The 16,903-nt window shown below is 40.8% G+C and overlaps 1 protein-coding gene across 1 annotated transcript; it reads right to left on the bottom strand.

Moving 5' to 3' along the window:
* Positions 1-9,365: 9,365 nt before the first annotated feature.
* Positions 9,366-16,722, bottom strand: ccdc86 (coiled-coil domain containing 86). The gene is made up of 4 exons (XM_017683801.2): positions 16,214-16,722; positions 13,920-14,049; positions 10,930-11,004; positions 9,366-10,050 (listed from the first exon to the last, which is right to left on the bottom strand). Exons 1-4 carry the CDS (start codon positions 16,570-16,572, stop codon positions 9,925-9,927), a joined length of 690 nt encoding a protein of 229 aa, XP_017539290.2. The 5' UTR covers positions 16,573-16,722; the 3' UTR covers positions 9,366-9,924.
* Positions 16,723-16,903: the final 181 nt, after the last annotated feature.

The raw sequence follows: 16,903 nt of genomic DNA, 5'->3' as shown, positions 1-16,903 counted from the left end.
AAATAACCACTGTGCTGACAGATAAGTGTATAAATGTGTGCATTGTTAAAAGAATGGATTGGGATTAACTCTTTGTTGTGTCATATTCACTTTTGTTTGAATGAGCAGGAGAGAGCCAGATGACTGTGGGCGGAGAACCAGTGCATTACCTAACCTGAGCTCCATTGAAGACATCTGTGGGGGACTAAGAGGCGTCTGTTTTATCCACAAACTCTTTCACAAACTTAGAAATTAGTATTTAGATGTAAGTGCATTTAATTCTAGCTAGCACTGTTTATAAATCTTCAGTGTGTGTTCATTTATTGATGAATAAAGAAATTTGTAATTAACAGTAAGGGTTAATAAGGGAACTGTTAAAAAGACAAAAAAGCAAACTAAGGTGTCAAATGTAATTACTCCGGTTGATGTTGTGCGGAAGAGTTTATGGTGGGAACACAGCCTGCCATAGGAGGTATCAGGAGACTTTTAGCTAATCTCCTAGGGATTCCAGCTATGGACGAGATTCTACAGAAAGCTGGACTAAATTGATATGTGGGGACTGCTGTGAATAATCCAGAGCTGTTTTCTGCAGTTTGAGGTCGAATGTAGAGAGCATTGAGTGATACATTTCCGACAAATGCGCATCCTGATAATATTCTGATTGAGCCACTGGGACTGGAAAAAAACCCGAGAGCTTATGTGTCCAGAGCCCTTCAAGTGTGGAGAAATGTTACAGGAAATGATCCGGATTTGAATCAAATGGAACAGTCCATTTTGCGAGCCAAAATACAGAAGAGGTTGCCCCTACCAGTGAGGAGCAAACTGGCAGAGGTGGTTGGCCTTGGAAGTATGGCAAAAGGTATGAATACAGATCATATAGCCAACCAGCTGGGGATGACAAGAAGAAGGAGAAGAAGCAGGCTTTGGTCAAATAGAGTCAGTCTCTGCTAAATCAGCTATCATCACAACAATAGCTGAGTCAGGTTCAGCTCTAACTATCTCAGCTATCATTGATACCTCCAGCTGTTGCATGCTCTGATGAAGCACATGGGTTAGCTTATCTTGCAAGAGGGGAAGTTAGAAGTAAAATCACAAAGGCGTATGGATTTTGGGCACCATACTTACTTGAGCAGATTGATTATGTCATAGGTAGGTGCACAATCTGTTGGAGAAATAATGTTCGGAAGGGTATGATAGTTCCTCCTGGTCACATTCCGACTCCAAGGGGTCCTATGCATGAGTTGTTGTGGATTTTTGTTGGCATCATAAAACCAGTTGAAGGGAAAAGATATTTATTAGTGGTAGTAGCTTTATCAGTACCTAAATTTTGTGTAAAGAAGTCATAGGTAGATAGGGACTTCCAGATCTCCTCAGATCATGGGAAAGAGTTTGTGGATAAGATAGTAAGAATGATTTTGCAAAATTGGGGATTAGACAACATCTTGGAGCAGTTTACCACCCATAAAGTCAAGGGAATTGTGAAAAAATGAATGCTAGTTTGAAAAATCGCATTGCCAAAATCTGTCAGCAGACAGGTTTAAATTGGGTAGCAGCACTCCCATTAACATTAATGACGAAGACGAGGATGAGGTGGAAGAAGGTGAACTGGTGGAGGAATATTCTTTTTGAATATTTAATCATTTTATATTCATTCTTAGTGGATCTGGCATTCTCTTATGGAGTTGTGATTCGCATATGATGTGTCTGTTGTTTTTCCCAAGGACTCGCTGTTGTTTTCTTTCCCTTTTAGAAAGAAAGGGGGTTTAGTGTTTGGAAATCGGGATGCGTTGAAGGGGTGCACACCTCCATGGATGGACTCTGAACAAGAAGGTCTACACCCAACACCATCAACACCACTTGGGAGTCGACATGTGGAAGAGTTTCAGTCTGATACATTGATGTGTTTATATGTCTTTGCTTGAGTACGTTGGGACCTCAAGTGTGTTTTCTTTTCTTTTCTTTTCTTTTCTCGAGTTAGGGAAATGGGTTTTTAGGTTTGTTATCGGGTCCGATAGGTCGACTAGCCCGCTAACGAACATTATTTTAATTTGTTTATTTTTGGGATTCCATATGTATTAGCTTAAGTCAACTTCATACATATTGAATTTTTCTTTTAACGTTGGACTGGAGTTCCATAAAGGAGGTTGCTTGTGGCAGGAGAACCGTGAGAGAATTTTTCCTGTCCAAATTGTTTGATGGATATTTCAGGAAAGTTGGTTGCCTGAAAGGTTTTTTCGCTCTCACACTCCAGACAACGTCCAGTTGTTAAGCAAATGTAATGTGTTATATGTGTAGTCGCACTCATGTTCATCTTTTGTTTTTTGAGGCCCTGTATAGCCACAAAGGGGGGAATATGAGGTGTATAGACGATCAACTACGAACAAAGACCGTTGTATTAGTAGATATGGGGGAATACAATTAGACTACACCCTAGGCAGCTCCACAGCATGGATATTTGATTTGTCATTCACTGCGCAGGTCAGAACTCAACATATAGAGGTTACGATGCTATGTCTGAATGTTGACCTTTCGGGTGAAAGGTCAAAAGGGGGAATTGTGGAATTATTAGCCTTAGTATTGTTCATATTGCTCTTTTAAGATGTATTATGTCTAGCATTGAAAGCTTAATGGTTATATTGTACGATTCTAAGAGCTAAGAGTCAGCACATAAGGCTGTGTGCTGACTAATGGTGGAATACACAAAGATGTCAGATAACAGGAAATACCTCGAAGCTAATAGTAGTAGACCCTGGGATTAGCACACCACACATGTGGTTCATCTGGTCAGATAAGCAGAGCCATTGTCTGGAAAACGGGGGGAGTTGGTAAACACAGGGAATACCTTAAGCTGACCTTGCAGACGCACTCACGTCTCGAGCGCATCCTTAAACTTTTATGATGTGGATTAGTGAGATGGCCTAACACACACATTTGGAGGCTTGATGGAATCTACTGATATCTTGGGTAAGGAAGGAGCGGTCATGCGACTATAAAAAGGGAGTCAGATGAGAAGGGGTCAGAGCTTACTTGGGAGATACATGATGCATGTTCTCTGTTTGTAACCTCTCCAGAATTCTGTAATAAAACCGTTTGTTTCACTTCAGTCTGATCTACTTGTCTCATTTACTTTGCATCAACGAACACGCAGGACTGGTTTCGTCCACAGTCTGCTTCAAGCTGAAGTTGTTTTCTTTCTCCTCAATTGCTCCTCCTGTTCTTCAATTGCGTGCTTTTCTTTGAGCATGTGTTGACGCGCAAGCAAGGCAGCCATTTCGGCTTCTGCTTTAAGATGTGCGGATGAAGTTGATAGTACTTTTGAACTTGACCTACTGCCTTGATTTGATACACTATCAGATGGCAACACATCATCATGAACATCATGCTGAAGATTAAGAGACAGTTGAGGTTCCTTTTCAATGTGGTCTTGACAACCCAGTTCCCCCTCTAATGGGGTTTCCTGGGATGGCACAGTGTCAAAAAATGGCCTGCTTGAACATTTATCAGCCTCAGAAAGCCATATTTTAACATCCTCAATGAAACCTTTATTGTACTGAGTAATGCTTGAGAACCATGTATTTTGCTCATCTTTCTCATCAAGTGGAATTAAAGGCAGTAGAGATTCATGTAATGCACTAGCAACCTCAGATGTATTAATTCATCAAGTTGTGATTTAACCTGTGAACCTGTTTTGTTTGCAGGAGCTTCCCCAGTGAGAACAACTGATCGTTTATCCTGTTCAGGTTTTCCAACGACAGACGCAGCTTGTGATCCACTCATTTTAAGCATTCAAGACAAACAGCATAAAACACCAGCTTGGCAACTTCAAACACAGGGGCAAGTTCTCAACAGCTCTCTGAACACACGCAGAGCCAAATTCCCAATGAACCTCAGGCCTACACACAGCACTGAACAGCGGTAGCCACGGTCTAACACAGTGACAGGCCCGTCACAAGGACAACATCTCGTGGAAGTAGCCAAACTGCGTTCAAACAAGCAACAGCCAACACAGCACAAGCGCCGGTTACATACCACCGCTGTCTCCCCGCTTCCCGGTCTCTGTCGGGCAGGCCGCTTTCGTAGGCGTAGCGGCAGAGGTGTGTGGGCTCGCGTCGGCGTTCAAGCTGTGCGCTCAATCCGGGAAACTGCGTTGCCGCTTTTTTTGCTGCCAAATGTTGGCGACTGTCCAAAAAAACGTCGAAGTCGCCGAGCAGCTGAATAGAGGAAACTAATGCCCGACGCGCTAGCTGTTCAAAACGGAAGTCCAAGCTTCAGTTAACGGTGCTTTACTCTGTATCAAAAATCAAGTATCCAAGCATTAAAACCTTCAGCGTCCACAAACAGCATAAACGTCCAAAGGCAAGCGTTTCATAGGCAACGTTCACATCAGCAACTTACTGGTGAACAGGTGATATTACAAATCATTACCGCCGCCACCACCACGTGACCGTCATTACCCAGGTGCACACACAACCTAAACCCAAGCCTCCGCCTGCCTGCAACAACTCACTTCAACTAGAGAATCTACACCAACAGCTACTGGAGCAGTGCCTCATGCTCCTTCTGCAACAACTGATCTCAGCTGAAACAGGAACTACTACCATTAAAGAAAGCACAAACCCACTGGTTCCAGCTACCACTACTAGAAAAAGGGCTGTCCCAAACACTACAGCTCTGCACTCAAGCCCCTTAAATGATGTCTCTACAGCAAATGAGCAACAACTGTCACCACTTCATTCAGCAGCCACAGCTGAATTAAACAAAATAATACCATGTCCAACAACACCGTTTCAGACTACAGTACCAGCAACATCCACCGCACAATCAGTGAGAAGCTCCACAGATGTTCCAACATCATCTACAGAACAATCAACAACTCTGCATTCAATCATCTCAAATAACCATCCTACAATAACTGAGCAACATTCAGCTGTACAAACAGCTACACCTGAACTCGTCACAAGTTCTTTGACAACTTCAGCAGAGTCTCCACTGAAATCAGCCCAACCTTCTAAGACCACACTGCGAGAAACAACCTTTAAAAAATCAAGTATGAGCAGCAGTGAAACTAACACTAACTACGGAAGAACCAACAACTCTATATACAACCTCGATTGGTGTTGTTATAACACCCGAGAAACCATCCCAGTCATCTCAAAAAACTAACTGAAACCCTCACCATTTCTGTACCAACTAAATTGCCAACAATTCTGCAAAACACAACCACTGCACAATCATGTATAGGCACTGATGTAATTCCAACATTGACTATAAATCAAATTTTATCTCTACATACAAATACATCATCATCTCATGCCTCTGCAAAAGCTGAGCAACAACCAACTTTGCTTAGTACAACCTCCACAAGTGAATTCCACTCAAGTCAGTCAACTGCAACACCAGCTAAACTAACTGAGACAAGAGGCCAGGAAACAACCACTGTAGAATCAGCAGTAAGCCCCACTAAAATTCTCACGTCAGCTACAGAACTCGCAGTAACAAATTTGTATTCAACCTTAAATGATGCTAACAAAACTGAGCAACAATCCACAGTACTCCCAGCAACAGCCGCAAGTTCTGCGACACCTACAAATGAATCAGCAACAACCGTAACACTTGCACCAGCTCAGCGAAACACAACTGCTGAACAACCATCGTTAAGCACCATCAAAATGCTGACATCAACTACGGAAGAAGAAACTACACCGCATACATCAACCGTCCTGCCAATAAATGTGCAACATCGGCTTCACTTCCAACAACCACAAACGAATTCCTCACAAGTTTGGGTGCAACCACGACTAAATCTCTAATACCAACTTCACCCGAATTCTCCACAAGTTCTGAGACAGAACGATCTGGAAAGTCAACGCAAGCATTTGAGACTACAATGCATGAAACCACTATCATTTTTGCGATAAACAGCCGTGAAACTTTAACATCAAGTAAAAGGCAAAGAATGTGACAACTGAGGTAAGTTGCTATAATTTAACCATTATTAAAAAAAAGAATTTCATTTTACAGTTTGTGTTGAAACTAAAATTTAAATTGAAAAACCGCTGATAATTATTGCAAATTATTCTTTTCCTTTTTTCCAGCTGAACAGAGGATACGCGTTAATGTACCCTCTGACCTTCCAAAGATGTATTATAATCAGCTTTTGGCAAGTAGTGTTTCTGAAGTTCTTGAGTCAAAAATATAGATTTTTTGTCCAAATCAGTTTGATCTTTACTATCAGCCTGCTTATACACTTAAAAGTAGCACAAATAAAGTAAACCTGCTGTCATAACGTTTGCTATATGTTTCACTGATGCTCACGTTGTTCTCCAACTCGCATGATTTTTAAATCCTTTACTCACAGAAATACAACATCTATCATACACCACTAATGCATTTTACAACCTTTTCTTCTGTTTTCGCAACTAGGAGTAATATTATTAACGTAAGAAAAACATGACGCCGCAGACGGAACAAACCTCCTCTCCAAAATGGTAACTTTACAGGAGAAGGAAAAAACCTACTTTACTTTTAATGAAAGTCAATGGAACCACAATGCTTTCCCAAGTCATTTTGGGCCGCTTCTTTTGCTCCATCCTTCGTGAAATTTACAGACAATATAAAGGCTAGAATGCATTTTCAAATTATGTCAAAAACCGAAAATCCACAAAAATGGAGATACGAGGTTTGTTCCGACAACAGTGATATGATGTTAAAGGACTCTCAACATTGTCTTTGACCTCTCAGGCTGGGTCCTGTAGGAGTGACCACCCAGTTGATTTTTGAAAACCAAACAGCGGTGCCCAACATAACAGTCACAGAGGCTTCGCTAAAGAAAGCAATTCAGACATTCACTGTCTTCTTAGACATAATTCCATCCAGTATTCAAGCTGGTGAGTTTTTCTCCTTTCCACTTAAATCTGTGTGCATTTTTATTACTGAAAACTTGAGAAAGAAGAGAAACACATATGCAAAAGTTTGGGTGCTCTTTGATAAAAGTGCACAACCTCTACAGAGAATGCATTTCTACACAGCTTAATTTATAAGTACTGTTTTTTGCTGATGGTTTATATATATAAAAAAACTTAAACTTGGCATGTGCAAAAGTTATGGCACATTTGATATTTTATGTTGTACTTTTTTTTCAAATAAGTAAAAGCTGTGCATTATGTGTGGGGCAGTCGTGGGCTGGAGGTTAGGGATATTTAAGTTTGTTTACAGTAAAAGAACAGCAAATAAACAGTAATTGTGCATTAAAATATGCAGAAGTGTGTTCTCTGTAGTTCTATATCTTGCTGTTGTCAGATCAAAACCACGTTTTTTGACATAATTTGAAAATGCTCGTTACCCTTTACATTGTACATAAACCTGATGATGAATGCACCAAAAGAAATGGCCCAAATACCATTTTGAAGCTATGAGGTTTTGTTCTGACAACAGCAATATATACATGTATATATATTATTATTAGTTCAGTTATTTACAGTTTTCATCTCGCACTCATATCATGTCTTATTGTGTTTTTAAATATAGATCAGAATATCACTGATACAACCATCAATACTGAAATCACAACACAAACAACCACGGTGATGACTAGTCGGTCTGCTGCTGCCAACACTACTTCCAGCAGTGCAACCTCAAGGAAGCGAACCAATGAAATGAGCACTCTTCTCTCTCTCTCTCTACCCGATCTACCTCCTTTCATCAGAGCAGGGACTTTTACTATATGAAGTACTTTAATCAGTCGCTTTAAAAAAAGCATTAATCAATCAAAAATGGAAAGAATACCAATAAGTAATCACATCATTTAGGAACTGTACTAATGATAAACCTTGTAATATACACAACAAAGTGGAGAGGGTCATATAAATGTCAAATGTATAAATCTTGCCTTTTCTTAAACCGATTAATTTCAGTTAATTGATTCATCTTCAATGCTATTTTGTCATATATTAGTGAGACTAAAACTTTGTTTTGAAGAGGTAAGAAGTGTTTATGTAACAGGTAGATCATGGAAGTCTCTCCAAAGCTGTTGATTTTGATCTCAAACAAAAAGGGTTCTGCAGGGCCCAAAGTTTAATTATACAATTCTATAACAAAAGAATAGCTCAGCTAGTTTGCACTGAAGTCCTTGTAGTTACTGAATAAGAAGCCTGAGAATGTAATAAGCCTGGGATTTTAAATGGTTAAAGAACCGTCTTTTTTAAGTGTGTACAGGGTTGGGGCATAACAGAAAACACGTATCTGTATTTAGTCCAAGTTATAGTTTGGCAGCAAATGCAGACTTTAGTATATAGTTACTATGTAATTCACAATCATTCTGAGGCAAAGATTTACTGCCAAGTGCACTTTAACCCACATTGGCCCCACTTTACAAAAGAGTAAATGGAAGTAAGAAGTAGGATTGACTGTTTGCTGTATGTTTCGGTGGTAAATAGTGGATACCTGGGCAGTCGTCTTAATAGCTCCATGCTCGTGAGCAAGCCGTCAATGTCATCAAGGGTCAGCGGGGCTTTCTGCTCTTAGCAGTGAAGGAGGAAGGAGTTGGCTTGTTGCCACTGCATTCGTCGCTGGATGCAACTCTGAGCAATTTTTTGATCTTGCTCATGCTGAAAGTGACAGCCTAAAATAATACACATAAACAAAAAGTAATTCTTAATGGGATACTTACCAGCAAGTTGTTAAAGAAACACAATTAGGTTTCCGAACTCTTCTAGCTACTTCACTATGATAAAAAGATGCTGCTTTTACTTCAGGTTCTGCAAATAGATCAGCGTATAATCCTGTTTAGATGCATTTTGCACGAATTAGCAATAAAATCTAAACAGTACAAGTATTCTAATCCGACTTATTGCACAAAAGTGTAGAAGAAGCATTGCAATATACTGAGAGCAACTGTACCTTGTCTTCTTCAATGTGCTTCTTCTTATAAATAAGCCCATCAAGTCACTCCTGGTGTGTATTTGGTGATTTTCGAATTTATTTAAACCTTAATGACACTTTAATGACAGCCGTCTTTCAGACCCAAGCCCCACCCACCACCCTATAGCAAAACCCTTTTCATCTTTGCATCTAACCATAGAGACACTCCTGGACGGTCCACGCTCTACCTAGCATTGACACTGAAGCGTGTGAAAACCATTCAGATAAGTGATATTAAAACAACTGCAGTGAGAGGAAAGATGAAGTCTCAGGCAGTATAAAGGCCACCAAGTCTAACGGCAGCACTGGCATCGGTCAACAGAAAAGCACCGTGTTTCCTGATGGGTCTCCTTTATGGTGCTTATCTACAAAAACATCAGCTCCCCTTCAACCTATCTGCACATTCGAAGACAAAAAGGCCTTCACATGCATGAAACTAAAGGACTACAATGAAGGATTCTTGAAGATCGGTGTTTTATAAAGAAATTTATTTTGGAAAATGTCAAATGTCTAAATACACTCAACAACAGATGATCCTATTGAAAAAGTCAGGCAAAAAAATCAATATTACACTGTTTTGTTTGTCCTGCATTAACTTTGGCCTGATATCCCTCTACCTATATCTCATTAGACATTGATGACTAAGGACACAGTGTATACATACTTACAGCTTCAAGGTCACCAACCTGGCTTAAAAGGAGGACAACCTGCCCTACTGTGTCAACAGTTAAATCTCATTTGCTTAGCTTTCTGTGGCCTCAGAGCAGGTATGTTAGTACAGCGAGTTTTTTCCCCCCCTCATTTTAGGAAGCTGAACCCCTGTACAAAACACAAACTAAAATAAAGGTATAATTACACACCATTTTGGAAATATGCAGTTTACAGAGATATGATACACAAAATGTACATAACTACATGATGAGTTTAACTGTACAACTGCTCTGCAGCATCATGGATAAGTAGTTGCCTCCATTAACCAGCTCAAAAACAGAAATGGCTTCGGCAAGCGTGTGCTCTATTCACATCCTACTCTCCTTTGCCTGCTTTCTTTACAGCTGGCGGAGTCTTCTGCAGCACTGAGAGTGTGTCCCTCTTCTCGATCTTCCTCAGCTGCTTCTTCTTCATCCTCTTGAGCTTTGCCGTGTTGCGAATCTGAGGGGAAATTGAAGCGGAGAAGAGAGAGTTTCATTAATGAAAACATACACAGGTCACACTCAAATCACATTACTGACCATAACATTACAAAAAATAAAACATAATACAGCAGATCCTTCAATGCTCACTCACTCCAAGTAACATCGAACTAAATATCTATTCAATGCAACTCATCTGAACGACGAATCTTACTCCAACCCTAGACCTCACTGTCATAATATTATTGATCAACTCTCACAGGAACATTTGTTAATATCTTAAGGTAGATTATCAATATCAAATGTGACCACAACTGGAGACTAACAAGGCAAAGCACTGCATAACTTAAATTTACAAAGTCAGTCTAGCGATCTTAGTTTTGGAATAATGTCTAGTTAGGGTTAATCATGTTCTGCATTTAAAGCATTTTTTTTAAAGTGAGAATTAATTCAGAGGAATTTACAGAAATCTGAAGAACTGAATTCTGAAGAAATTCCATCAGTCTCATCGCCACATGTTGGAATCGACTTGACAGCAGTTAACATAATAATAATAATAGTTTTGAACGCTTCCAACATTATAGCAATGAATACAAGCGAATAAGTTCAGCCTGTAATGGTGTGCGTTTTTCTCATTACTCCAAAACTTGTAGAAATGGGTGTAGACCACTCATACAAACTATGTGATGTTCTATCAGAAATGCAACATCTGGGCAGCAGGAGTAGACCTTCCCTATTTTTTCCTCCTTCATAATCTCTACCAGACTTTGGATTTTGAAAAATCAGGAGTGCACGCCCATCACGGAACGTAAACTTATTTGAGGAGACGACATAGTAGTGTGACTTTACCAAAAGATAACACATAACATGAGAGCACACTATTGTTTATGCCTCTTACCACTTGAACGATCTCTGCTTTCCTCTGGTTTTCTTCACGCCTCTTGAGATTCTCCTCTGTTCTCTTCCTTTTCTCCTGCAGTGTAGAAAACACAGAATTACCTGGCTTACTTTTATATTATGTTCAGCAATGTCTAAACATCCTACAAGTTCAAAACATACTGTAGAGAGATAAAGCAACGCAAATGCCAGGCAATATCTGTTCACAATAAAGAGCTGTGTATCCCCGTCAGGGAGCTTTCAGTCACTGCTCCTTGTTATTTACCTTTTATGAAGGATGCTTTTCTTTTCTGTTTTTTGGTGGTGATTTTATAAAATAGACAAGACATTACAAGATGTGTATTACATAGGCTATTACCATCATGAAACTGTAACTGATGACAAATTAATAAATGCAATTAAGTTTTTCACTCAATCTCAAACAAACATTGCTCACCACTGCCATCTAAGTTACAATTTTTGTTGCTTTGCTAAGACCCATATCATATCTTAGAAAAAAAATTATTTTATTTATGTGTATTTGCCATAACTCAACTGACGAAAATGCACCTGGTTCACATTGTGCTTATTGCGACATAAATATGACTGTGAAAGCTACAAAATGTGGACAATAATTGTGGTGAGCTTCACCCTGTAAGACCAAATGTTTCACCTCTGAAACAACGATGACATACTTTACAAGCAAACTTCAAACTAAATGAGAGAAGTTGAGCATTCCGACAATAGGTCACATTCAATGTTGGGTGGCGTAAAGCCCCGTTATAAATTCTGACCTAAACTGTGTCTGCAGAGCCATCGTCTGTACTACCCACTCGATAGACTCCACTGCATACAGACTAATGTACTGCCCTCATTTTTTCTACATTCTGTTCTAATCATTGTCTGGATGCCAGAGGATTAAATAAACCATCCAGCAGATCCAACAATGAGTGATTAAGCCTAAGAGACCATCTGAAGCTACTGTGGTTTGTTTTAAAACTTGGTTTCCAATACAATTAGAAAAGTACTTGTAGCGACTTATGAAAAAAGTTTTGACATAAGAAGAAGAGTTGGTGATGAATGTCAGACAGCACCTCCAGCTAAACTGTTACAGTCCTGTAATGCTTTCTGTGCATAGAGGACTTCAGGTTTGTAGTGAAATACTTTACTATTCTTTAAAAGAGAAGGCCTCTAGTTATTAGAAGAATGGAGGAAATGGAAATCCAGATTTATTTGAGGTATTTAGATCCAGTGATTGTGATTAGGGAAGCAACTCAAGGCTTTCTACTTATATCCAGCGTCCATTTAACTGCTTGGACTATGAGAACATTGTGAATATACAATCTTTACACCTGGGTGCAAATGGTCCTGTAAAATGCTGATGGCTGCCCATACCCTTATTAACCCTCCACCATGTTTAACTGACTTGGCCTTTGGCTTTCCCTAAATACAAAGGTATCTCCACATAGACAAACAAGCCAAAGACCTCTTTTATATTCGACACATACTGCTAACGGTCATCCAACAGTGTTATTCACTAGCTGCCTTTGTTCTAAAACTTGCTTTAAAGTGCTTTGTGTGCTGTGTTTCCACTATTTTGTCCAACCCTGTATGAAAGCTGCACCACTCAGTTCTGACCAGAGGCACAATATGTAGTTCAAAACGACAGTAAATGCCATACTAAAAAGTAACCTGAGTGTAAACCCATTCTGACATACAGGAGGTCTGGAATCCACCACAGTCTGATGACTTCTCTGCTCATACACACCTGATTCAACTTATCAGCTGATGCCCATATTTAGTAGGTCATTTCAAGCAGGGAAATCACCTGTGCCGGACCCCAGCCCTCCAGGAACAGACTTGATCACCTTTTGGTCTTTAGTCACAAGCAATTACGTTAGTGTACAACCAAAATCCCCTAACTTCTACCTAGAGGAGGTCCAGCTTGAGCCTTTGGCTCCACCTCATGGCGTACTTCATTCATGACATGCAGATGTACAAACTTGCATTGTACAGATAAAACAGTAGATTCGATGCACAGTTGCTCTTTGAGACAAGTTCTAAGACAGCCTAGACCTGGCCTTACTGCAGTGCCACAGCTAATGCAACAAGGGAAATGATCATTAATCTAGGACTAGGCTTTTGATTGGTCTGGAAAACCAGCATGTTCTTAATTCAGAGGGCTTATACACTGCCTACCTTAGACATTTACCTAAACCTTTATATACTGTTTAAACAAACCAATGCCAATTAATCTCAGGACGTCTGTAAAGTTTATGCACAACTGAAACAGTATAAGGAATCTTGGTCTAGAGGACAGAGATAGGAGTGGCTACTCGATTTACGTACCGCCTTAACTCCAGAAAAGAGCCCAAAAGTCAGTAAAACAATTTTTAATCATTTTTTTCATTCACCCTAACCATTTACCTTTCTGTTTTAAGTGAATGTGTCATTAGCCTCACCATTAGCTTGGGAATTCACTACAAACAGCCAACATTTTTCACGTGCTCATAAAGTGACATAAAGGAATGGATAGTGTTTCGGGGGGTCATTAGAGTGATCGCTGTGCTTCTGTTTCCTCTTGCACCACCTGTGAAGCTGGCTGACTCGGTCAGATGCTTCAGACAACGATACGGTCATGGCCTTGACTACCCTAGAAGTCAAAGACCAGCTAGTACTAAAGCGTGAATGACTGCTATTTTTCATATTCCAGTGGTGCCTGCCAGCTGGAGGAACGACTGTATGGGGCGAACAAATGAGAGAAATGACTTGAGAAATTGACGAGGCTAAAGTGAGCTTCGTATCAGATTTTTCCAGTTCCACCTTAAATGGAGCAGTTGTAACTATTTTGCACAATAAAACCATATCAGAGCTTCTTTGATGAAAATCATTCAGAGGTTTGAAGGAACATCCCATAATAAAAAAAGCACTGTTACCCTACAAAAATATGTCTACGCATAAACAAAAATAAGTCTGAAATAAAATTTCATTTTGGAAGGAACACACACAAACCTGTTTCTCTCTGGCCTTCTGATCTTTAAGCTGCTGGTGATACTGCTTCACCAGTTCCTTCTCCCTCTTAGCCTCCATCTTCTTTTGCCAGGAGCTGCGCAGAGGCTTATCTCTCAAAAGGGCAGAGAACCTTCAAAAAGACAAAAAGAACCCGCAGATTGGGGTCAAACCAGCTCACGTTACACATCATCTAAAGATTCATCGATGACCATCATACAGCTGGAGTGACTGCAAATCATATCAGAGCTTAAGGACAGCCAAGTGTGTTTCAACAGACCTTTTAATAGTCCTTTAGGGATGCAGATGGTTCCATTTGTCTAGTTTAACACTGGCACCCTGTGTTATTCTATGTGGCCTGTATGTGGAACCAACTAAAGTACAACTGTAGACTGTCTCTCAATCATTATAACCACCATGGTGTAGAAGTTTGACAATAAATGAATGCAAGCTGAAAGGGTCAGTGTCACTACAAGCGGTTGAATTTAAAAGTGCACTAGTGAAGCTTGGGTGGCATGGTGGCACGGTGGCAAGCGCTGCCGCCTCACAGCAACATGGGCCTGGGCTGGATTCCCTGGCCTGGTGACCAGGGTCCTTTCTGTGAGCAGTCTGCATGTTCTCCGTCTCCACGTGGGTTTCCTCCGGGTTCTCCGGTGTCCCCCCACAGTCCATAGACATGTAGTTTGACTAACTGGACACACTAAACTGCCCCTAGTCGTGTGTGAATGTGTATGTCTGTGTGTCTGCCCTGTGATGGACTGGCGGGGATGGGCTCCAGCACCCCCCGTGACCCAGAAGGAGAAGCGGTGTAGAAGATGTGTGTACATAGTTAAGCTTGTTTGGTAAAGCCAAAGAAAGAGAAAACATGCTAAAATATTGTGTGTATGTTGTGCGAGTCGCCCTGTAACGCCTGAAATAGTCATGTAAAAGTCAAAGGTGTGTGGTCACCTCAAAGGCGTGTTTTTGGACCTCATCATATCTTTAAGTATTAATGGCACGCACACACACAGTTGGCCCTTAAATCATCAAGTTTTCATCCGAGTTCTCTTTCAATACTCTTTCAACATGCTTGCAAACATCAGATTCCGCTTGGGGAAGGAGCGCATGTTATGAAATGGTCTTCCTCACATTGGATGCAATGTCACATTTCCACCACAGCGTTCTTCAAATCTTATATAGTGCAGCTTTAAAATTAAATGTATTTTTTTTTCCAGCTCCATTTGAGCCCTTCACATAGAGTTCAAGTCATTATTTCGAAAAACTATTAAATCTATTCCATTTGCTAACATATTCTTCTGGTATTCAGTTTGTCCCCTGGGACCTCTGACATTTGTGATTTTATCAGCAAAAACCTCTCCGAATTGATTTTTACCCAACCACTCTCCAACTTCACTCTTTTCAACTAGATCACAAAAACAACTCACTCTTGCTGCTTAGCCTCCCTATATGGATGGGATGAAGTTAAGAATGAAATGTCGTGTTTACTTACATCTGACTTATTTCACAGGATCAATTCCGGAGAATCCGTTCCACTTATTTTTGAACTGCCCTTACTCTTACAGCTTTTGTTCCTTCTATTAGATAGGATATTGATAGTAACTGTAACTTTCCTCTTTTTTTGAATGTGTGTTGTTTGATCTCATAACCCTATGATGGCAGACAAATACTTTATAATCAATCTTGCTTGCTCTTGTTTACACACGCAAACATTCCAAACAAACCCTTTTCATTTCATTCCTTAAGGACAGTAAGAAAGCTGTCAAAACACTGAAACTATGCAAACTATGCAAAGTGTGCATGGTTTTAATCCCCTGGCTGTATATAGTCTAAACCTTTCCCCTGTTCTAGTTCATTTATTGTTCTGTTTGATGTTTCTCACGTTTCATTCTATGAAAAAATACAAAGAGGGTGGAAAAATTCGATTTCCATGATCTGGGGGCCCTTTCACGAACGGACAAAATAAACCAATCAAAACCAACGGCTAAACAGCCATGCGTGACAGATGTGCGTGCATGTGAGCAGCTGTTTCTGTCTGCCACTGCAGCTCGGTGTGGTGTAAGGTTGAGCCCTGCTGGTGACATCCCGTTTAAATGAAAATGAGGCGTGGGAACGAGATAATTAAGTCATAGTCACAACTTAGTAAGGCGCGGGAATGCCATAATTAAGACAAACAGCTGAATAAAACAATTTCTTTCCCACTCCTTACTAAATTGTGGCCGTTAGGATCTCGTTCCCACGCGTTATTTTCATGTATACCAGATGTCACCAGCAGGACCCCTTAGCCTCCTCCTCCTCACCTCTGCTTGTTTCGGTCTTTCCACACTCGGCCAGACCTCGGTTTGCCCAGTGGTACAGTCCGATCTGCTCGCGCGCACGTCTGCGCATGCGCTGCGCCCACGCTGCGTTGACCAGGATCTGTGTCCGTCGTGTTTTTTTGGTTTTCTTTCTCCCCGCTGTGGTCCGAGTTCAGCGCTCCCGTTACGGTCATCTGATCCACCCTTAGCGTGCTCTCCTCTCCCGTTACCGGGGTCCTGTCCTCTCGCTCTGGCTCCTCCTGACGGCTCTCCGTGTCCGGTTGAGCCTCCGGAGTCTCCTCGCCTTTCCTCTTTCGGCTGTTCCCGGCAGCTTTCGCCCCTCCTCGCTTACGCGGCGGCATTACTGCGTTTCTTTTTCTGTCTGTCTGTCTGTCTATTTGTTTGTTTTGCTGCAAAAACAAGTAACCTGCGGCTGTGGAAGAACGCACGTGCGCACTCGTGTGTTGACTACCGCTGTCCAACACGTGAACGAATCGTTCATATGAGCGGGGTTCTTATAATGAATCAGTCGAACCGATTCCGAAGCCCAAATGAATCGAATCGAGCGAACTGCTCTTTCGGCCATCCAACTGAAAGATCACAGGCAGTAGCACAAACAGTGGCCAATATAAGCATGTTTTTGTTTTACATTTATTTCATTCTGAACTAAAGTTGCAATCTGTAATATAACTC

This window comes from Pygocentrus nattereri, chromosome 22, assembly GCF_015220715.1.
Source record: "Pygocentrus nattereri isolate fPygNat1 chromosome 22, fPygNat1.pri, whole genome shotgun sequence".
NCBI classification, from domain to species: Eukaryota; Metazoa; Chordata; class Actinopteri; order Characiformes; family Serrasalmidae; genus Pygocentrus; species Pygocentrus nattereri.
This window is presented reverse-complemented; position numbering and strand designations above follow the sequence as displayed.

Excerpts from the sequence above, each read along its gene's own strand:
- ccdc86 (XM_017683801.2), bottom strand. The coding sequence starts at position 16,572 with ATGCCGCCGCGTAAGCGAGGAGGGGCGAAAGCTGCCGGGAACAGCCGA. Across the intron at positions 14,050-16,213 it reads AAAGACCGAAACAAGCAGAG|GTTCTCTGCCCTTTTGAGAG; the intron begins GTGAGGAGGAGG and ends GTCTTTTTGAAG. Across the intron at positions 11,005-13,919 it reads AGAAGGCCAGAGAGAAACAG|GAGAAAAGGAAGAGAACAGA; the intron begins GTTTGTGTGTGT and ends TCTACACTGCAG.